Source organism: Cryptotermes secundus, unplaced genomic scaffold (assembly GCF_002891405.2).
Source record: "Cryptotermes secundus unplaced genomic scaffold, Csec_1.0 scaffold1441, whole genome shotgun sequence".
NCBI lineage: Eukaryota > Metazoa > Arthropoda > Insecta > Blattodea > Kalotermitidae > Cryptotermes > Cryptotermes secundus.
The window spans coordinates 204,427-227,824 of NW_019734987.1; the positions used below are offsets into that span (position 1 = coordinate 204,427).

Below are 23,398 nucleotides of genomic sequence, written 5' to 3' on the forward strand. Positions count from 1 at the left end.
AGACCGCAGATTGGATGGAAAAGACCCACTAATTGAGATCAAAGGAATACCGCCAACAACGCCCTGGGGCCCCACCATTATTATCTGGCAATGTCGTACTTTTGTTGGGACCTTCGCCGCTACACACTCTAGGAATATCGTATTTTTCTTTAACTTTTACTATGAAATGACAATTGGATAGGTGGTTTTTGCTGGGAGTAAGTCTACACACAATCAGCGCCAAGTTCCTAAAGGAAACCAGTTTTCTTTATGTATTTACGTTAGAATAATTTTTAAATTCGAGTAAATTGTGTGTTTTCTACGAATGTCTACTAAAGTTAAGTACCCAAGGTGTAGAAAATTAGATTTTTCTTTCAGTCATTTGAGACGTACTCAACTGTCAGTGTTAAATCTTTTCCCAAGTCATTCCTTCTGAATTCCTCTAAAGATGACGCCATTGACGCGGCGAATTTTTAGAATTCCGAAGGATTATACTGTACATTTTCAATAATAATATCGTTATTTTTTATTGAGAGATAAATCTTGTTCTTGAAAAAGTAACATCCACTCTTTTGGTTCCTAAAGTTCACTAACGGGATCGTTCCTGAGGCAGATCAATCTGTTTTACTATTCCATTTTGTTTCTTCGACATACATTTTAATATTATCCTCTAATTTATGATCAAGTCGCTTCCATTCAGGTTTCTGTCTAAAATTCTTAAGGATTATGTATTTCTCATGAAACATGTTTGGGTAAGACAAACTCCGTGGTTTTAGTCCGCAAGCGAACTATACCGACCGAGCGACCGCCGCTTGTCGGCGAAGTTAGTTGCGTAACATAATTATATTCCTTGTATGACGTCATTTACGAGCTACTATTACGTAAATGGTTTACGTTATAGTATTTTATGAGTATTTCAGTATTATGGAAGTTAAAAAACGGCCTTCTTTTTATTTACTCTTGTACACAGTATGGCCGATCACAGGGCCACGCTGTTGAAGGCATGAAATGTCTTCTTCCGCTCAAACGCTGGGATCTTGCTTTCGAATCCCGCTCCAGAAATGGATGACTGTTTCCTTTTATTCCTTGTGTTGTCCTGTGTATGTAGCGACTTTGCGACGGCCTGATCCCCATTACAAGGAATCCTACCGTCTGTGTATAAGATTAAGAAACTGAAGTGAAACGGCGTTTCACGAATCCCCTATGCCCCAGATGGAGCAACAGGTATTAAATAACTCAAAGTCACTCACTCACTGACTCATGGAGCTGAGCCCTTCTGGAGGAACCGCCAATTCTGCAGCTACTCAAGAATTCCCCAGCATTTTATGGAACCCGAAGGTTCATTACCGTGTTCACAAGACCCCTCCACTGGTCCCTAACCTGAACCAGAATAATCCAATCCATGCCATGCCATCCTATCTCTCTAAGATCCATTTTAATATTGTCCACCCACCTACGCCTTGGTCTTCCCAGTGGTCATTTTCATTCTGGCTTTCCCACCAATATCCTATAAGCATTCCTCTTCTCCCCCATTCGTGCTACATGCCCTGCCCACCTCATCCTTCTTCAATTGATCATTCTAATTATACCTGGAGAGGAATTAAATACATAAAATAAAATAATAATGTAATAATGTATGTACGAAGAAGTATTGTGATGGCGAAAGTAATACATCTCGAGATTTTTACGGATTTACATGTTTTCAGCCCCCCCCCCCCCCGAATACAAAAAGAAAATGTTTTCTTTTTGTAATTCAGTCTGTCTGTATATGCACTTCACTAGAGTCTGAATTGTTCTATGGATTTTATTAATAATTGTTATTTAAGAGTTCAGCCATTACAAGTCGGTGTTCGGGGAACGTGAACATTCTAGCTTCAAAAAGGAGCGCCGTTCACAGGGGCTTCCAGGCATTAAATTGTGACTTTCTCGATGATGGATATAGTAATTCTGATTAAGGTTAAGTAATTTATGAAGACTGTCTCCCTAAATGAATATGCATTGGCGATATCTTCACAAAAATAACGGCACTACTTCGGCGACACAAACGCGAAAAACCAGTTTTCTCCAGAACCAGAAAGATTCTATGTAAGATTTGAGGTTTTCACGGCGGTGACTATGAAGAAAGTAGTCTTCTGGGATTTGGCACCGTGTATATGTGGTGTTAACCGACGTTTCGGAGGAACGTATCGCCTCCATCTTCAGGGTAGAAGGAAAAATATAAGATATCCGCAAGCGAAGAGACCTCTTCTGTTCGTTACGCATATATGAAAAAGCGTGCAATGTCCTTGGATCGTTTTATGCATTGGCTAGGTCATGTGATAGTATGAAAAGACTGCCGCTGCACTGGCAAAGCTATAGGAAAGGTAAATTTATCCATGTGCGTAATTAGGTACCACGTCATGAAGACGTATGTGGGGTAGAGTTATAGCTCCGCCATTCTTAACCTCAGATTTAGATGGAGCTAAATGGTCAGCTTCACGCCCCGGCCGTTTTATGGCTACGAAAAGGCTGACCATTTTACAGGTGACTGGCTGAGACCCACAGCCGTTCTGAACGCTAATAAGAGTAAAAAAGTCTTTTGCTCCAACCGGGAATCTAAGCCCGGTTCCTTGGTCATTAAATCCGTAACCCAGTCACTATACCGACGTAGCTATGCCGCCTCGAACAAAGAGAACGTAAACATAGCAATCTGCTTGAGAACAACAGGGCGGTCCGCGAGTTTTATCATGATTTTTAACGTTTCGATAATGTAGATATGGGTTGCCAACCTTCTGTCGATAATGGGCATCATATGGACAGCCGGGGTTCGACTCCCGTCAAGATCAAGATTTTTCTCTTTTCCACAGCGTCCTGACCTACTCTGGGGCCCACCCAGTCCAATGGGTACCGGCGGCTCTTTCCCCGGGGATAAACCGGCCGCGGCGTGAAGCTTACCATTCACCTCCATCTAGTGCCAAGGTCAATAACGGTGGAGCTATACCTCCACTCCCTTATAAGTCTTCATGGCAAAGTGCTTAATTAATTAAGCATAGGGACAACGTTACCCTTTTTTATCTTTATCATATGAATAATCGAGAAATATTCCGAACCGTCGCATTAACTCAGCCCTTCAAAAAACTAACAAATAATAACTTATCTTTATAAGTACTCTCTTCTGGGATGAAACGTCATGTATTCCGATAGAAATCCAGAAACGTTTCGGATGAACATACTGCCTCCATCTTCACGGTCGAAGACTAAATCAAGCAACAAACCAGCAAGAAGTAGACGGCAAGGGAGGGAGTACGTTACTCCGAAACGTCGGTGGATTTCTACCTGACTACATGGCGTTAAATCTCAGAAAATAGTCACCTGTGTGAGAACCCTCGAACAGCATAAAAATTAATTTTCTTAGAAAATTTCACTATAATGTAAACCGACCCCTTCAGTTACACCTGGACACAATCTGCATACTGGGAACATCTCTCAGCGCAGGACAGAAATTCAGTGCATACTCGTGCAGCGCAAATTATCAACCTTTTTTTTTTGTTATCATCTGAGAACTATTAAGTCACTATTATGGATATTTTAAATTTATTTCAGGCACTCCAAGGCACTTCCAAAAACACCAAAGTGCCCCCGAAGATATTTCTGGCGATCCCGGATGAATAGAAAGGTGGCTCCTTGATCAGTACGAAATAGACTTGGTTAATATTTGTACCGGTGCTATTTCTTGTATATCAGAATCTTTTTTTAGAACAGGAGAAAACCAGGGATAAGGCTATAATGTAAAATGCTGCAGTATACTTTTATTTTTCATTATGCAATACTGTAATTCATAATTCGAGAATTTATTACTTGCATAATTTTGTTTCGTAATTTCTATGCTGTATTATGAATTATGGTTTTTAAAGATGCTGGATCAACAAGAGGTTAATATTTTGCAGCCACTTCGTACTTATTACAGTAGTTACTCAAAATTGGTTAAAATCACACAATAATTCCAAAATGAACGGAGGTAGATGAAATTTTGACTTCGAAGTCATATCTGAATATTCTCGTAAAAGACCCTATATACGGTTTACAATTCAGTCATTGATTCCTAATGAAACTCCGTGGGCGTATGATAATTTATCTATGTAAGAAGCTGATAACCAAGGTGTCACCTACCTGTAGTAGCTTTCCTTCGTTGATTGCATCAAATCCTGTAGGATTCGTTCTAGAGATAATACTTTGCGGTGATGACGTCACTGTAATATTGACGTCATGTCCATAACACGTCACTAACAACAATCCAGTTGTGAACAGGACTGGTCCGAGCCTTCGGAATAGATTGAACAGTCCAGATATTGCCCACGGCATGTTGGATTCTTCTCGTAGCATCGTATTGTTGTTCGAAGTTCTTACACATGAACGGCTTTGCTACCGGTGCCGAGTGCAAGTGGAATTCGCAATTAAAAAACACTTGACGGGACATGGATGTTTGTTGGATCATAAAGTGGCCCAGTTTTACAGTGACTGCCCCATAAATAAGTTCTTAACTTGTATGATGTGTTTATAAAGAAAACAGTTGTGTGAGTTCATTTCCCTGTTATCTGCTGTCATCGGGATGTACATCTATATAAATCGTCATAGAAATTTTATCTCATGTTACGTCGTTTTCAACCGTTAAATTCAACATTTTTTTTTAGACTTTTTTTTTTTATTTCTGCAACTTTGTAATCTAGGTACAATTTTAATTTATATTGTTATTTCTATATTAAGATATTCAGGGAACGATTTTTTTTTAATACTGTGTGAATTGTGTAACGTAATTACATAAATTTCACTTTAACTTTGCTGTACAATTCACTGATATACACTTCAATTTTATATACTTTTCGTATTTCTCAGTACCAGTATATTTTAATACTGCGCATTCAATTCGCATGTATACATTGGCACATTATAAAACGGATTGTTTTCTGACACGTTTTCATGCCGCTCGTACAATCTCATAGTAAATAAAAAAAAAGATGTTTATACGTACGTAAGTTTGTAAAACAAAAACGCACACACGCACCCGCGACGGATTTTTCTGCCGTATAGCACGCACTTCCTATGACGAGTGGCGCTGTGCGTATGAGAGAAAGAGAGAAACAAGACTTCCCCTCTCACCCCGCACTCCAAATACTTCTTCTTCTTCCCCATCGTCTATTATAGGACCCTCTCTCTCTCTTTCTCTCTCTGAGTCACATCCCTTTGAAGTCTGCCGAGCTCTCCTGCGTTATGGGTTGGAACAAGCACAGCTTCACAACTACTCAACATCTTCACAAGGACCCCATCACACGATATTTAGTTGGGAGGGGGGGAACGAGGTAAGTGGTCACTTGTGACCCCTCCCCCACCCACCTATGCTCCAGGGGTTCGTTTGTGTGAAATTTCTAAGACATGAAAGGAGGATTGGCAAGTGACTCTTAACAGAATGTCTATTGTCTAGCTTGCTAGCTGCTAGCGAAAAACCGGTCCAGAGTTGTTAACAGAGGTCGCTCTTTTTCTGGGTCTCGTGACATCCGTACGAGGAGCACATTGCAAGTACGTGATGGAAAGATTACCTCTAGAACAGGCAACATTCTAGTTTACGGTAATCTCCATTTCTCCACGATAGGTGTGAATAGTATGTCTAAAGAGAGATCTAAACAAGAGAGTCTTAGGTTAAATTCACGATGTTCTGCAGTCACATTAATGCCGGGGCAATAAAATATGTAACACGTACATAATTGCGGTGTGCCGAAGCAGCTTGTCTTCTTAGTATTCGAAATGGTCCATATTTTATTTTCCAGTATTCGTTTAAAGCCACTCCGACACAGAATTAGCATTTGAATGAATGTAAAACTAACCTGACCTGTATTGCGTTTACTGTTGCTCAATTCTCAGCGTTTCTCTCTAAACAACGCCATGTCTCATACAGGAAAAGTGGAATACATCCACGTTCTCTTTTTTCCAAAATAAAGTATCTCGGGGTTTGCCTGTGGTTCTGTATGGGTGTGAAACTTGGTCTCTGACATTAAGGAAGGAACATAGACTTACGGTGTTTGAGAACAGGGTGTTGAGGAGAATATTTGGACCAAAGAGAGATGAAGTGACAGGAGGTTGGAGAAAACTGCATAATGAGGAGCATAACTTGTACTCTTCGCCAAGCAAAATTAGAATGATCAAGTCAAGGAGAATGAAATGGGCAGGGCATGTAGCACGAATAGGGGAGAAGAGGAATGCATATAGGATATTGGTGGGAAAGCCGGAAGGAAGGAGACCACTGGGAAGACCAAGGCGTAGGTAGGTGGACAATATTAAAATGGATCTTAGAGAGATAGGATGGCATGGTATGGATTGGATTGATCTGGCTCAGGATAGGGACGGGTGGAGGGCTCATGTGAACACGGTAATGAACCTTTGGGCGCCATAAAATGCTTGGAAGTTCTTGAGCAGCTGCACAATTGGCGGCTTCTCAAGAAGGGCTCAGCTCCATGAGTGAGAAAGTATCTCGAAATAGAAGCAGTCGATAAATTGTCTTTTAATTTCAAATTAAAACCGAAAATAAATGAAATTTGTAATCATTTTTAGTCCATGTTCCAGATATCTCGATTAGAACTGCCCTTTCTGGTTTGAGTTCATTTAGTACTTGACAATTTTGCAAAAATGTCTCTCCTATCGCCTTTCAAAATATCTGTGCCTTCTGGACTAGAAATTCACTCTCTCTCTCACAGAGCTGAGCCCTTCTTGAGAAGCAGCTACTCAAGAACTTCCCAGCATTTTATGGAACTCGAAGGTTCATTACCGTGTTCACAAGAGCACTCCACCGGTCCCTATCCTGAGCCAGATCAATCCAATCCTACCTATCCTCTCTCTCTCTCTAAGATCAGTTTTAATATCGTCCACCCACCTACGTCTTGGTCTTCCCAGTGGTCTCTTTCCTTCTGGCTTTCCCATCAATATCCTATATGCATTCCTCTTCTCCCCCATTTGCACTTCAGAAATTCACATTCTCTTTGTCTAACAATCAACTTCAAGAAAGAGAACACATTTTCAGAAGCTGATACTTGCTCACCATTCAAGAAATCATCCTCGTTTTATTAAAACCGAAAAAGCATTACCGTGTTCACAAGAGCCCCTCACTGATTATTATCCTGGTCCGAACTAAATAAATAACAAACTAATGATATTCGATGTTTAATAACCTCTTCAGAAATACAGGACTGTTAAATAACGAAAGAACGAAGAGCGCTGCTTAATTTGAAAGTTCCTCTGCCATGTCTACGGACGTTTTGACTGATTAGCGCGAAGAAGCAAAAAATAAACCCATTTAAATCAACGGGGAGTAGGAAGGTAATTAATGCACCTGTTATATACTATATGGATAGTAATGTACTACATATAACTTCACTCATTTCTCTTGTTCACGTTTCTTGGCCTATTACTTACTAACTTACTTACTTACTCACTAATGGAGCTGAGCCCTTGTGCAGCTACTGAAGAATTTCCCAGCATTTTATGGAACCCGAAGGTTCTTTACCGTGTTCACAATAGCCCTTCACTGGACCATATTCTGAGCCAGATCTATCCAATCCGTACCATCCCATCCTATTTCTCTAAGATCCATTTTAATATTGTCCACCCACCTACGTCTTGGTCTTCCCAGTGGTCTATTTTTTCTGGCTCTCCCACCAATATCCTACATTCTTCTCCCCCCTTCGTGCTACATGCCCTGCCAACATCATCCTCCTTGACTTGATCATTCTAATTATACTTGGAGAAGAGTACAAATTATGCAGCTCCTCATTTTGGCCTATGACGATATCAAAACTCACGAAAGTCAAAAGATTCCGAAACCGATAATGTTGCATTGATAACTATTATATGAAAACTGGATTCGGGAGAAGTTGCAGAACCAACATCAAAGTTAAGCTGTCAGTCGGACGTCTCTTTAGAAGCCGGGGTAGCGTAGTCGGTATAGCGAGTGGCCACGGGCTGGACGACTGAGGAGTCGGAGTTCGAGTCCCGGTAGGGTCAAGAATTTTCTCTTCTCCACGTCGTCCAGACCGGCTCTCTATCCAATGAGTACGGGGGCTCTTTCCCCGAGGGTAAACCGGCAGGGGCATGAAGCTAACCACTCACCTCCAGCTAGTGCTGATGTAAAAAAAACGTGGATCTATACATCCACGCCCCCATACGCCTTCATGGCATTGTACTTAATTCGTTGAGCAGAAGGACAACCTTACCTTTTACCGTGGGATGTCTATTTTCTTGACCTTCATGCATTCATGCGAGAGAATTCTGAAGCTGCCCTCTTTACACATCTTGACTGGCTTTTGGCCTAAAACACGCTGATTTTAGTAGTCTGAACAAAAACAAACACCGTATCCTGTAGTCTGCAAGCCAACTACGCCGACCGAGGGACCGCCGCTTGTCGGCGAAGTTAGTGCCAACTTTAGCGGATAGAGGGTGTCGTGTGGTCAGCGTAACGAATCCCCACGACCGTTAATTTCGGTTTTCTAGACCGGAGCCGCTACTTCCTTGAAATGGCTCCTCAGGTATCCTCACGAGGCTGAGTGGACCCCGTTCCAGATCCACTACTTCTCAGAAAATTTGGTAGCGCTGGGAATCGAACCCGGGGCCTCTGGATCTGTAGCCCGAACTCTGACCACTAGACCACAGAGGCGGTCTGGTAGTGTGAACAGTAAGAAAGAAAATCATCCATTGTTGCCATATAATTAAATTTAGTTCGCTGAAATCGATAGTCGTAATACTGGAGTGTTTATGAGTTTCATTTCCTGGAGAGGTATGTTTTGGAAAATGAACCAAATAAAACCACAGTTTATAAACACAGTTTTATATGTTATCTATACATGTCATATTTCATTCATATTTTGATCCTATAAACACCCATCGTTTCATTTCTAACTATATTTTTTTTTTCAGAAGAATTAGTTACTTTAATGTTGAGGCCGCGCCATAGCTCAAGCGGTTAGTCGCTGGCTTCACACCGCGGCGGCCCGGGTTCGATCCCAGGTCTGGTCAAGTGGGATTTGTGGCGGACAAAGTGGTGCTGGGGTAGGTTTTCTCCGAGTACTTCCGTTTCCCCTGCCAATCTTCATTCCACCAATTGCTCCACAATCACCCTCACCTATCGTTTGGGGCTGGTTCTCACAACCTTATGGGCCTTCACGGCCTGTTACAGGGATAGCTTTACTTTTTTTTTTTTCAATAGTCCAGAAGTGGCCGCAGTACAAGGGACTTAGTCCCACCCCGCTAGCAATAAGAAAAAACTTTAATGTTACCATAAATTTCAATGGAAAATGGCGGCTTAAATTCGTATTCTTCCCCCTCTCCAAATACGACTTTTCTGAGATAATATGGCCGTATAAGAAACGGTGCCATCCAGTTTTGTCATATGAATGAAACGACAGGATTAAGGATGCATTTAATGTCGAACTTAGGACATAACTAACTAACAAACTAACTAACTAATTAACTCCGTGATTTTAGTCCGCAAGCGAACTATACCGACCGACTGAGCGACCGCCGCTTGTCGGCGAAGCCAGTGCCAACTTTAGCGGATAGGTGGTGTCGCGTGGTCAGCGCAACGAATCCCCACGGCCGCCAATTTCGGTTTTCTAGACCGACCTAGGACATACAGAAGGTAAAAAAGGTACAGCTATCCCTGTAGCAGGCCATGAAGATCCATAGGCTTGTGAGACGTTGAGGCTTCCACATTATCTAGACAATCGGCTCACAGATGGCGGTGAGGTTGTCAGCCTTATGCGCCGGCCGCCCTTTACCCCCCAGGAAGATTCTTGGTACTCATTTCTGTTAGAGGCTGAGTCGACAACCGAGGGCCATATTGCGGCTGGATTAGGTCAACTGAAAAAATCCACCTCATCGGGACTTGAACCCGCGATCTTCCGGCTTGTGGCATAGTGCCTCAACCAACTACGCTGCCGCATGCCCCAGGACATAAAGAAATTATTTAAAGTTACCTAGAAATCGACGGGAAATTTGGAACAAAATTCTTAATGTGTTCTGGGATACGACGCTCTGTAATCTGTTAGATATTTACCGACGTTTCGGAAGAAACTACTTCCGCCGTCTACAGGGTGGATGAAACTGAATTTTTATCCTAAAGACGGAGGCAGCAAATACGTATTACCAGTCTACACAGTGTCACATCCCATAAGATAGGAATCTTCGTAGTCACCGCCATGATAATCTTAAATTGCACAATTTGAAGTAGATTATTTTTACGTCACATCTCTTAAATATTTTATATTACGACATACTTTGTTAAAAAATTATGAAGGCTAAGAAGTAATTCGTGAAACTCAAAGGAGGAGGCGTTTGTGTATGTTGCAGCAAACGCCTGGATGAACAATGGAATGCCATAAAAACTTAATATCGTAAGGTGGACGTGTTGCACGAACCACGAACAAGCATCTTTAGCTTAAAGACTTCCCCAAACAGACGAGTACAGCTCTTGCAACTTCAGACTTCAGAAACATCAAGTAGCAGAAGAACGGAGACAACTCATGTAAGGAGCTTCACAGTTTTTGCTGTTAACAGTGCTTGCTTTAATGTGAATTGCTTTCTCACCACTCGAGAGAGGTGGGTAGAAAAGGAAGTAATTTTTATGGGTTTTCAGGGGGGGGGGTGAGAAGGGAGACAGGCAAGTTATGTTCGACTTATGCGATTTCAACCTCTACGTCTGTTTTTGGAGCACATTATAAAAGGAATCGACGAATACCTGTATTTGATTGAAGCAGCTCGGGATAGGAATCAGTGGGAAGTTTATGAAACTCCGTGGCTTAAGTCCGAAAGCGAACTATACCGACCGAGCGACCGCCGCTTGTCGGCGAAGTTAGTGCCAACTTTAGCGGATAGAGGATGTCACGTGGTCAGCGCAACGGATCCCCGCGGCCGTTAATTTCGGTTTTCTAGGCCAGAAGTTTATGTAACAATGATGACGAATCTTCATAATGCATAATATGCTTCAGTCAAATATTGCAACTGTTGGAGGACAGTATTGTGGAGTTGGAACCTAACAATCTCCTAGTAGTATTTGTGTCCTTTCTTATATGCTATATGTGGTAATAGGTTTTGTTTGTTTTTCTTTTAATGGGAGGGTGTAGGGAAGGAATCCCATAAACCTGCCCTTACAACCAGAAATGCAACCGAGGATCTTTATGCCTATTACAAAGTCTGGATTGGATGAAAAATCATATCATGTGTACTGATAACCATTTTATGACCGTGTTTGGACCCTCTCCCCTTAAAAATCAATATTTGTGCTATGATACACAACTCAGTCAGGATGAAGTTACAGCGTTGTGATAAGTAAAAAATTTGAGTGCTCATAAATCTACACTATCCTGTTATCTTTGTCATTATAGGCTGTCAGATTTATATGTTATTTGCCTGCAGTATCTGGCAAACTGTGGGACATGCATTGCTATAAGTTGTGGGTGGATACCTGTTATGTCAGATGTGACTGAATTATAAATCATATTGTGGCACATTTGCTCCAAAGAAGAATCGGGAGGCCAGCAGAGACAGTCGTTGTTAGGGAACGACTTTGCAAAGATGTCCGTTGCTAGGCAAGATCTTTATATGCATGCAGCCACAAATTTATGAAGGAACACATCATATGATAAAGGCTATGAGAAAGAAACAGGGTTCCTATTAACTCTAATAACTGTAACAGTTCTCAATGTGATAGATGTGAGAGATATCTGAAAAATTCTTGATTTTTGAAAACTGTATCTGTGGATAACATCTCATATAGAAGCATATGAATGCAATTCCAAGCCCATGCACTATTTTGTCTGTACCATTTCCTCCAGCCTCAGAAATACACATCTGGAATCTATATTTACAAGGATGGTTGTATGTAAATGAAAAGCATAATTAGAGCCATTATTCTGTGTAAATAACATTGACATTACTGTTATTCCCGACTTTACAGCCACTTCGGTGGATAAGGCAGCACTTGTGTGGTCATTATGTCTTGCTATGTACTGTAACGAAACACTGAGGGTGTCTGATGCCATCAACAACATTAAAATGTTAAGAGGGTCCACAAGCAGTGCAGACTGTCAAGGTAAAGGAAATTTTACTTTGTTCTTACTCATGCACAAAATACTGCAGACATGTTTCAAAATCCTTGCGTGAAGCAAGGACCTTCTTGAGAAGTTAACAGTTGCTTAGTTGGTCAGTAAATTCCCAGGATTTTATGAAACCTGAAGGTTCTTTGCCCATCACTGGTCCCTATTCTGAGCCAGATGAATCCAGTTCACACCCTCCCATCCAGTGCTTTTTTTAAAACCTACCATTTTCAGTGAACCTGGCCTATAGATTACAGATATTCTAAGTTCTGAACCTCACATCCATTTAAAAGTTTTAACTTAAAAGTGCTTAACTAATTAAGCGCTACATCATGAAGGCATCTGGGGGAGTGTATATATGCTTGTAGATCCACATTTTCTTGACCTCAGCACTAGTTGGAGTTGAGTGGTCAGCTTCACGCCCCGACCGCTTTAACCCCTCCCCCCCCTCCGGGGAAAGAGTCCCTGCTACCCATTGGATAGGAGGCTGGGTGGGCCCCAAAGCTGGTCTGGATGACATGGAGAAGAGAAACTTCTTAACCCTACTGGGACTTGAACTCTGACCCCTCAGTTGTTCAGCCCATAGCCAGTCGCTATCTGACTCCCTTCATATCCATTTACTGTTGTTTTATTCAGTCGAAAGAATCTTTCAAGTCAGCCCCTAGTAAATGGTAAATTTTCTGTGGAAGTTTTGCCTGTTGTATGAGATATAACAGATAATAAATATCAAACTAAAATAATCTCACAACTATACAGACATAATTTATGCCATTATAAATACTTTCCTGGTGAAGTATGGGGTATTTATAACATTGGAATAAGGGATACTAATGTCTACAATGGGTCATTAAAAAAAAAAAGGAAATCTTTTCTTAAAAAATATGTACCTTAACTTTAATCTTAGTCCTTAATATAATTTACATATGTCAAACATAATATGAGGGTTCAGAAATAGTGGCAATGCTGCTGTGCAGGGAGCAAATTGTATGAGGACCTAAGGGCACCACTCACCAGTAGTGACACAGGTAGTAAGTATATCAATCAGCGAATCCCACACACTGACATCACGTGCCCATTTTTTTAATTCGTTTAGTGGGGGGTGGAGTCCAACTGGGTCCACTCAACACAGCGGCCACTGATTGGCCTACTGTAGCCTGCCCCGGGTGATTATGATGATGGAGAATTTGGTGGAATGAAAATTGGCAGGGGAAACCGAAGTACTCGGAGAAAACCTGCCCCAGCACCACTTTGTCCACCACAAATCCAGCTTGACCAGACCCGGGATTGAACCTGGGCTGCCGTGCTGGGAAGCCAGCAACTAACCGCTTGAACTATGGCGCGGCCTCACGTGTCCATGCTAGTAATGTTAGACTGTCATACGTTAACACTAAAAATCAAATTTTTGACAGCGTGATCCCCCTGAAAAAACCTCAATTCACCCAAGGAGATAATGTGACAGACTGTTAGTGAAGTGCGCACGTAGTGTCTGTCAAATTGGACAGTTACATGGTGGGTGTCAGTATGCTGTGACTGTTGGTACAGGGGACCGGATACACAGTGTGCAGAATGACCACCCAGAAAGTGCATGTGGTACAGTAACTGTCGGGTGAGGCTGGGGTATGCCACATAATGGCACTGCACATCCCTGGTATGTGCAAGACTGCATGATAATGGGTTCCACACAAACTCTCTGAGAAGCATAAGTGTCAACATTACATGCCTATTATTCTCCATTTGTAATATTGCCACTATCAAAGATCTTTTGGCACTGAGTGATGGGAAACTCTTGATGGATTGTATCTGAGAGAAGTGATTTTGGAGGTAAGAAATAAAACAATCAGTAAGATCTCTTACAGACACAAGGAAGATTCACTCTGCTGGTACCTAACAGCTATGTTGCCACTATTTTCTTTCCAGTCCTTGTAAGTCAGTTTTCTTATATAAAGGAATTGTATTATATAATGTTAAGCACTTGCATATATGATGTTTTCACAAAAAGTTAAGCATATTTACAAAGGCATGTGTGATACCTTCAGAGCAATATAATTTCATCAGTGACATCAAGGAACTTCTGAAAGAGCACCTAACTATGGCTCTACAGCTCTTTTGTTGGACCTTAGTCAATTTTTCAGTTTCTTGATATTTTACATCATCCTCGGACAGGGGATCAGCCCTCGCAAGGCCGCTACCTGCATACATTGGACAGCACAAACACAGAATAAATGTACATAGACATCCATGCCTCAAGTGGGATTCAAACCCACGATTCCAGCATTCAAGCAGGCGAAGACAGTTCATGCCTTAGACTTCACGGCCACTGAAATTGGCTTCAGAGAGAGTATGTAACTTTAAATTCACCATGGACATTATCAAGATAACAGAGTAAGTACTGTGCCGTCTCAGAATCTATTAGACATTTGAATAAAAAAATATGAACATGAGTAAATACTGACTGAATTTCAGAGTAACACTGAATCAACATTATAAAATTATGAAGTAACCATCAATTTAGAAATGTGAAGGTGTCTTAAATTAATGTTACATGTATTTTTTAATCTTGGTGTCAGATCTACTTTGGGAAGTGACTGCTTTCAGACAACCACACACCAACAAATACAAAACTTGGTAAGCAGGGGATAATGGCTGGCTTGTCAACATACAGACCATATGTTGAATATTTGGGAATTTAGTGTACTGGTGGTGGAAAACACTGGAACATGAACATTCAACATCTTCAGAAATTCTGAGAATTACACAGTACACAGTCAATGCATGGGCAACCCATATGCCAGATCTACCGTCTTGTGGTAACAGAAGCAAATCATGTTAAATTCTTTCAATATGTACTTATAGATTGATGAAACTTATGTGAAATACAAATATTATGTTACTGGACATTATCCAGCATCATGTTTGTTTAAAAACACAAAGTTTTGGCGACTGGATTCTGTCTGCATTTTCAGGTAAAACATACTCAGTTGGGCCCAATCGAAAGAGATAGTCCCTAGTTGAAACCTATAGTTTTAGGGTACCTTTTCTTGTAACTGGTAAAATATGATATAATTACATATTTTTTATTCAGACTTTTTGTTCTGTTGTGTCAGTTGTCTTCTGTCAAAAAGAAGAAACTCACAAATCTTATGATTGGTTTTTAAAGTGATACTGCTTCCATTTAATGCCTCCCTCTAGGTGTTCCATATTAATTATCATCTGTTAATTTCAGCATACAATTTTTATGTTAAACTACTAAGTAAATACTAAAATAATTGCTTGTATATGCAGGTAACATATCTTTTTAAAATTTGGATATTGGGATACTGAAGATAAGTTACGATTTTAAAAGAAGTTTAACTTTGTAAAAAGGTAAAGTTGTCCCTGTTCTTAACTAATTAAGCACTATGCCATCAAGGCATATGAGGGAGTGGATGTATATATCCACATTTTCTTTACCTTGGCACTAGCTGGGGGTGAGTGGTCAGCTACCTGCGCTGGCTGCTTTACCCCTGGGGAAAGAGCCCCCGGTAACCATTGGATAGGAGGTTGAGTGCACCCAGAGCTGGTTTGGACATGGGGAAGAAGAAAATTCTTGACCCTACAGGGACTCAAACTCTAAGCCCTCAGTCATCCAGCCCATAGCCAGTCGCTATACAGACTACACTGTCCTGGCTCCTTTAACTCTGTAAATACTATACTTAAAAATTATGAATGTAATAGTAATTATTACACTGTTATTGACATATGGATTCAGAATGTATTTGTAATAATGAAATACTCTCATTATTATTGTTACTTCTAGAACAACATTTTCAATGTTATATACAAAATGTATTAAAAGTATTACAGGTTTTGTTAACTGTGCTTATATTATCAAATATTTTTTTTAACTGGACAATGATACTGGAACATTAAATTATCACTTTCTTATTTACATCATAAAGTGTTCATCACTTCTCATGACATAACATCAAACTCATAATAAATTAATACACCACTTAATATAGTACAAATTTCCTACATAAGAGGCTGCTTCTTACACTATGAGTTATGGATAGAGTGACATCTTGAAATACAGGCATGCAATCTGCTTACACTTGAATAACATTTATCAGCTCAACTGGACTGTTTTTATGTACCATCAGAAGTTGCCTCTATGGTGAAATATGAGTGATAAGTGACAGAGGACACTGAACAGAAAACAGATCATATTCCAGATTTCAGTCTTCTTGGATATAATGCTCTGTGGTTTGGTAGATAGTTACCAACATTCTGGGGGACCTTATCTCCTTCTTAGAAGATGACCACAAAGTGTTTCATCTCAGAAGACAAAAATCTTAATTTTTGTGGCATGAGAACATCAGTTTGCAGTTAAATTCCAATTTTTCAAAAGTGATATGAAAAGTAGATTACATGTAACTTCAAATTAGTAGTCCAGAGGTATTATGTATCACATATTGTGAAGTCAACCCACATACATAATAAGACAAATTTCTTACTAAAATTGGAGAGCCCCAAATTCACAAATGAAGACAATTCCGTGGAATAAAACATGATTCCATGATTTATAGGAAAATAGATATCTGGGAAGTGTGGCATATCTTGAAACTTGTATACTCATAAAGTACCATATCAGCAACAAGCAGTTACTGTTATGCCGTACTTGCGCACAAGTTATCAAGTTCTATAATGGCTCTGCTTTTGAGTGCATTTCATAATGATGCAACATCAGTCAGCCTAATAAATTGGTTCTTTCAAAATCTTTTCTATTATTTACCCAATGGAATGGGTGCTTTAAGCAGAAATATTCTTTAAAGGTAAAAAGTAAAAAAATGTAAAGGTATCCCTGTAACAGGCCGTGGAGGCCCATAGGGTTGTGAGATGTTGAGGTTCCCACATTTTCTAGACAATCGGCTCATAGATGGTGACAAGGTTGTCACCCTATGCACCCACTGCCCTTTACCCCCAAGAATATTCCTGGTACTCATTTCTGTTAAGAGGCTGAGTCGACCCCAGGGACATAGTGTGGCTGGAAGGATTAGGTCAATTGAAAAAAATCCAATGACCTCATCGGGACTTGAACCCACGACCTTCTGGCTTGTAGAATAGTGCCTCAACCAACTATGCTACCAAATTGTTATATATTGGTTCTATAGATATGTGAGTTTTGAGTTATGCCACAGTTGGCAGACATCATTTAAATTTGTGAATGTGTGGTGATCCTTTGTGTTGACTACTAACAATTGATTTAAGACATGTTGCTAATTCTGAACATTTATTCATTAGAACAGGGAATGCGTCTGCATTTCAGTCAGTGGACAAATCAATTCCTCTTTCCAATGAGTGGATTCAGTTGGTATTAAGGTTTCAAGTGTTTACAACAAACTGTATCTATTAAAAAAAGTTTCACATATCAACAGAGACAGCTTCCGTTGGCACAGAACATAATCATGATTATTTTATAACATGGCATTTTGTCTGTGTCCATCTGTGCCAGACTTAACAAATCTGATGAACGATATAAACTCACATTACAGTTTGGTGGAATGATAATTGTATTTGCATCTGTAGAAAGTGTATATTTTCATGTTAATAAATTATGCATACATTAAGATATAATTTTATTATTACATTCTATGAAATTTCAGAGTTGCAGCAAAACTGCGGAATGTGCCACCAGCTACATAGTAAGCCATACATACTGTAGCTACCATAATGCAATACGCTGGCAAAAGTGATGCTAAGTATTGTTCGTTCTGATTGAACAACGTGAAACATGAAGCTGTCATGTGAGTACCAACTACCCATGCAATCTGTAAATAGTTTCTATTATCCACTGCAGAAAAAAAGATAACACTCCAGAAGGTGTGAAGCATGATGAAACAAAGAGCAGTGGCTGCAGATGCGAGGAAGAATAGATCTGACCCATCCTTTAGGCCCATTGTTGCAGGACCTGGAACAACAAAAAATTAATATCACAAACTATCCTTCACATATACACACTGTGAATGTGACAGGATGCCTCTGTGCTTTTCTGGGGACATGTGATCTCAAAAATATTATTTTGGGCTACACTCTGTCCATCAGTGAAATGCAATCAAAACTGTTCCAGCAGCTTCCAATATTACTTTTCCATGTGCTTCAAGTTTCATGAGAAATGCTCTTAAAAATTTATCAACTTCATATTTGCAAGGTATGAGTGGAGGAGGTAAACACAATACCAAACAAGAAGAAAAATAGTGAACTGCATGGGCACTACCTGAATGAACAGAGAGCATTTCAAAATTAAATACAGTGTACTTTTCTGTTAAAATCTTAAGATCAATTTTCTTCATGGTCATGCCACTTCACCTGAACTACATGTGCTAGGAAGTTTGATATCATCTAAGAAGTGCCCAATTTTTTTTTATTGCTAGTGGGGTGGGAGTAAGTCCCTTGTACTGCACCCACTTCTGGCCTATTGTACCAGCCCCAAATGATAGGTGAGGGTGATTGTGGAGCAATTGGTGGAATGAAGATGGGCAAGGGAAACTGAAGTACTCGGAGAAAACCTGCTCCAGCGCCACTTTGTCCAACACAAATCCCCAGAGCTGGTCTGCATGACGTGGAGAAGAGAAAATTCTTTATTCAAACTCAAGCTCTATAGCCAGTCACTATGCCGACTGCGCTATCCTCTTATCTTCGGTACAGCTATCAATCTGTGAGCATAAAAATCTGCACACAGATATGACTGGGGATAAAACTCAGAACCATCTGAATGAGAATCCAGCATCGTTCCTTGAAACCATCAGGTCCCCAGTGTATACGAGAAAGTAAAGTTATGGACATATGAGTATTTATAGGTTGACAGTGCTGAAAGTGCCACTTCAGATGGAAAACAGATATTGTAATACAATGAATGGATGGATTCTGGTAATTTATATAAGCATTTATTTTACTGTATTTCTTTAGGTAAAATACTTGTAAATGGATGAGCCAAGCAATCAATTCATTGACAGCAAGTCTTTAGTGTTACAGAAAAGACAATTAAGTTAAAATCTGGATGTGCATTACAAAGTAATATGCATAAAAATAATCAAAATAATGTAATGTCTAAGCACAGTGCTTTCCATTTGGTGACATGATGAAATATTACTGCTTAAACATATACAGTTGTTTTTCTCCTAAATGTGACATTTAGTGGCAACCCTCTTTACCACACCACACAGATTCTTTTTCTGACTACACAAGATACCATCCCAGCACCTTTTTCATAAAACAGAAATAAATGTGTTAATAAAACCTGAGGAAGAACAGTGAGCTGTGAATGCTGGACCCCTCTTGCAGACACTGCAGACTAATTTAATCCCCCAAACACATGAGAAATTAGTGTTACATGCTTTTAAAATATGGCTAGCCCTCTATACCTGTTGGCAGCCTTGGCTCTCTGTATTGTAAAACACTTTTCCATGTTCCATGTGTGGAAACAGAAAGTATGCATGAGCCCACAAGTGCTACAACTTAACCCTCTGGTTTCACTGTCAGGTATTTATTAGAGGGATGTTAAATTCAAGCCTGAAGACTTAACTCACCAATAGCATCAGCTAGTACATTGACCAAGGAAAAAGCTCCACTAATGATTCCAAATCCCAATCCAGCTACATAAGCAAGGATATGTTTGTTGCTTGTTATTTGTTCAGAATTATCTGTAACTTTCTTCAGACCACTTTCAGCTTTCCTGAGAAGCTTGTAAATTAGATATCTAAAAACTTCTTGAAGAAGTACTGAAAACACAAGGCCAAATACAAGTTTATGTTTTATTGGCACAAGAAACCACAAAATCGATGATATTAAAAACGAAAGGAGCCAGAAGAAGGCACTAGCAATTAAAATAATTATTCTGATTGGGTCTCTGGCTATTGTAAAAGCAAACATTGCCAGGGGTGGTCCGAATGCCAGAAATGTACAACCAAAGAATTCCATAATCGTCATGGTGGAAAAATCTTGCAGTTCACACTTTACAGGCTCGAACAAGTTATAAAATGGACTGTTTCGTGAAAACAATCTTCGTTATCTCCTCGATAACACTCATTAACCACTCACGTTCACCGACACCGAATCGTGTTGGCACTACTGTTATATTGCTGACATGTATACAGCTTAGCTATACTCCGTGAATACAGTTTTTCTATTTCTGGACCACACTGCAAAGAGGAAAGAAATGACCGATGGTCATGCGGGGGTTAGGGGGTCCTTGATCGTTATACAACCGTCGATTGAGGAGTGATAAGACGTGTTGTCTGAGAAAGAAATGTGATTGTTGTAATGGTTACAATGGAGACAAAAACCCACGTGTTTGTCCCGTGAAACTTGGCGCGTAATGTAGTTCGCAGTTACGGAATAAAAATGGAGGCAGAGCGATATGAAAAAAATTTCACAAATTTTGTCTAATTGTGGAAAATTGGCGCGTTGTTTGTTATGTGCTCGTTGTTAGCGAGAATCGACCGCGTGAATTATTTATGGAACGTTGTGTAATACGGATTAGGTTATTGTTTTGTGTTCGCGTGTTTAAAATAAGTTCACAGCTTGAAATACCCATATTTAACAGCAGTTAGTAACAGTTGCCTTGTACCTATATTTTTATGTTTATAATTGGTATTCAAAAGTTCCAAAAACTGTTATTTCAGGTAATGGATATATAGATATTATGGTTTTTTCCTGCCCCCTCCCCCATTACAACCACCAAAGTTCAACATGATTTAACAGGAGTGCATGATGCCACCAAAAGGCAGGAAGTCACTATCTTTGTGGAACCTATGTGAAATCTGTAAAGTGATAGTGGCCCAGAAGGATTTGATGACACATGCAGAGAACTCTTGTCCCCCATCATCAGAGTCATGGACTCATGGCTATATTAAAGACAGAGTTTTGTATGGAGTACTGGAAGAAGTGAAACAACAAGGTAATGTTTCTGAATTTATCCTAAATAAGATCACTTAAGGTTAGATTATATTGCTGAATTTTATATTTACACTTTGGTTTATTATAGTTAAAGTCTCTTGTTTTGTTTATTGAATATCTTCAATAATGAAACAGAATGGAAGAAGGGTAGAGAGCTGTTCACTGATAGCATCCATACATAATCAGTCATTTCTTGGGTTGTTAATGGCTCTGTTTAAACTACAAAAGTTATATCAAATTATATTATGGCATATTTGCTCAAAGCAAGAGCTGTGGAGCCAGGAAAACAGCCGTTGCTAGCAAATGGCTCTGAAACAACACTTATTTATAGGCAACGACTGCAAAAGAAAAGAACAACGTTCTTTGCTAGGTAACAGATTCTAAATAAGCAACAATTGAACAAGAACAGGAATGGTGTTTTGTGTGTGGTCTATGCCAAGGGTTTATAAATAGTACCAATTAAGCAGCTAATGAAATTTCAGTGCCTGCAAAACAAGGTTCTCTGCACCATTCACAATTTTCCAAGGCACACACTGGTTCGCAATTTACGCATGGCTTTCAGAATTCTGTACGTATATGATTGTATAACAAAATTATGCAGGCAACAAGCAGAAGGCATACAGAATCATGATAACAAAAATGTTCACAATATTGGACAAGGCGAAGCCTGACATAGAAAGTATAAGAGGCTTAAACTTGGCGATGGTCAAACATATGACTGTTCAAGTGATTAGACTACTGTTGTAGGGGGAGCTATTAGAAATAGGGCATAATTTGCTACACTGAGCCTCAACTGACAGAGGCCCTGTATATATTTTATTTACATTTATTAGCATGTTTAACATGTAAAATGTAAATGTCCTTTACATTATGACAAATGATTTCTCCTGCAGACAATGACTCTGGCAAAAGACAGACACGTGTCCTCTTGTTGGAGAGGGCACCCCACAAAAACAAGACAACAACTGTCAAACAGTAATAAATATCTGGTCATAAGCACCAAATGGGGCTCAATACCAAGACTTACTGACTGACTGACTGACCATCAGTCACAATGTTACTGATCCCTCTGACTGCCTCTGTGGTCTAGTGATCAGAGTTCCTGGCTACAAATCCAGAGGCCCCGGGTTCGATTCCCGGCGCTACCAGATTTTTCTGAGAAATAGTGGGTCTGGTTAGGGGTCCACTCAGCCTTGTGAAGATAATTGAGGAGCTACTTGAATGGAAAAGTAGCGGCTCCAGTCTAGAAAACTGAAATTAATGGCCGTGGGGATTGTGCTGACCACGTGACAACCTCTATCACTAAAGTTGGCACCGACTTCGCCGACAAGCGGTGGTTGCTTGGTCGATATAGTATGCTTGCAGACTACAGGCCACAGAGTTATAGAGTTAAATGGCCAAGAGTTTCAGCGTGATGCTATTGAATACCATTCTGTGCCTGCAGATGGGCTGAAGAATATTCCAAAGGCAGAACATGACAACTTGGTATTGTTGTCCCAGTCAGCTCTACAGTTGTGTGATATTAGTATTGGTGATCCTGTTATAGTCAGTGTGGGTGGAGACTCCACTGTCAAGATAGCATGGCCAACTTTGGAGAAGAGTCTCGTTTCTGTTCTCTTGACTAGATCATGTAAGTTAATTTTATTAGCTAATATTATTAAAATAAGGATCCAGGATAGTGTAGTTGGCATAGTGACTGGCTACGGGCTGGACAACCAAGGGGTTGGAGTTCGAGTCAAGTAGGTTCAAGAGTGTTCTCCACATTGTCCAGACTGGCTCTGGGGTCCACCCAACCTCATGCCCAATGGGTACTGTGAGGCTCTCCCTATGGGTAAAGCGGCCATGGCGCGAAGCTGACCTCTTACCTCCAGCTAGTGCCCAGGTCAAGAAAATGTGAATCTATACATCCACTCTCCCATACACCTTCATGGTGTAGTTCTTAATTAGTTAAGCACAGGGACAGCTTTACCTTTACCTTAATATTACTAAAGGGGGCACGCAATAACATACTTGGTTGAGGCACTATGCTACAAGCTTGAAGGTTGCATGATTGAATCCCGATGAGGTGAATTTTTTTCAATTTACCTAATCCTTCCAGCCCCACTATGGCCCTGGGGTCGATTCAGCCTCTAACAGAAATGAGTACCAGGAATATTCCTGGGGGCAAAGGGCATCTGGTGCATAAGTTTGACAACCTCACTGCCATCTGTGAGCCGATTGTCTAGAAAATGTGGGAGCCTCAACATCTCAAAGCCCTATGGGCCGTCATGGCCTGATACAGGGATACCTTTAATTTACCTTAATATTACTAAAATGATGGTTGGCAAACCAGTCAGCTGAGTGTTAAAGAGGTTGGTCATTTGGCCACCCAA

At 40.2% G+C, this 23,398-nt stretch overlaps 3 protein-coding genes across 6 annotated transcripts in view; 1 reads left to right on the forward strand and 2 right to left on the reverse strand.

Moving 5' to 3' along the window:
- The window catches only part of LOC111869168 (isthmin-1-like), a 31,238-nt gene extending 26,203 nt beyond the window's left edge, over positions 1-5,035 (reverse strand). Inside the window, exon 1 of the mRNA XM_033753307.1 lies at positions 4,129-5,035. Coding sequence (XP_033609198.1) covers positions 4,129-4,341 — 213 coding nt within the window. The 5' untranslated portion in view covers positions 4,342-5,035. The remainder of the gene's footprint in view (positions 1-4,128) is intronic.
- A 12,285-nt stretch (positions 5,036-17,320) lies between these two features.
- On the reverse strand, positions 17,321-20,198 carry LOC111869174 (gamma-secretase subunit Aph-1). Its single transcript, XM_023860447.2, has 2 exons — positions 19,658-20,198; positions 17,321-18,039 (listed from the first exon to the last, which is right to left on the reverse strand). Exons 1-2 carry the CDS (start codon positions 20,055-20,057, stop codon positions 17,714-17,716), a joined length of 726 nt encoding a protein of 241 aa, XP_023716215.1. The 5' UTR covers positions 20,058-20,198; the 3' UTR covers positions 17,321-17,713.
- A 96-nt stretch (positions 20,199-20,294) lies between these two features.
- Positions 20,295-23,398, forward strand: part of LOC111869171 (ATPase family protein 2 homolog) — a 33,355-nt gene continuing 30,251 nt past the window's right edge. For 3 of the 4 annotated variants that reach the window (XM_023860443.2, XM_033753310.1, XM_033753309.1), the window contains exons 1-3: positions 20,295-20,752; positions 20,832-21,027; positions 22,471-22,656. In XM_023860443.2, coding sequence (XP_023716211.1) covers positions 20,708-20,752; positions 20,832-21,027; positions 22,471-22,656 — 427 coding nt within the window. In that variant the 5' untranslated portion in view covers positions 20,295-20,707. Of the gene's footprint in view, positions 21,028-22,470; positions 22,657-23,398 lie in introns of all 4 variants that reach the window. The other variant, XM_023860444.2, reaches the window with a different exon arrangement.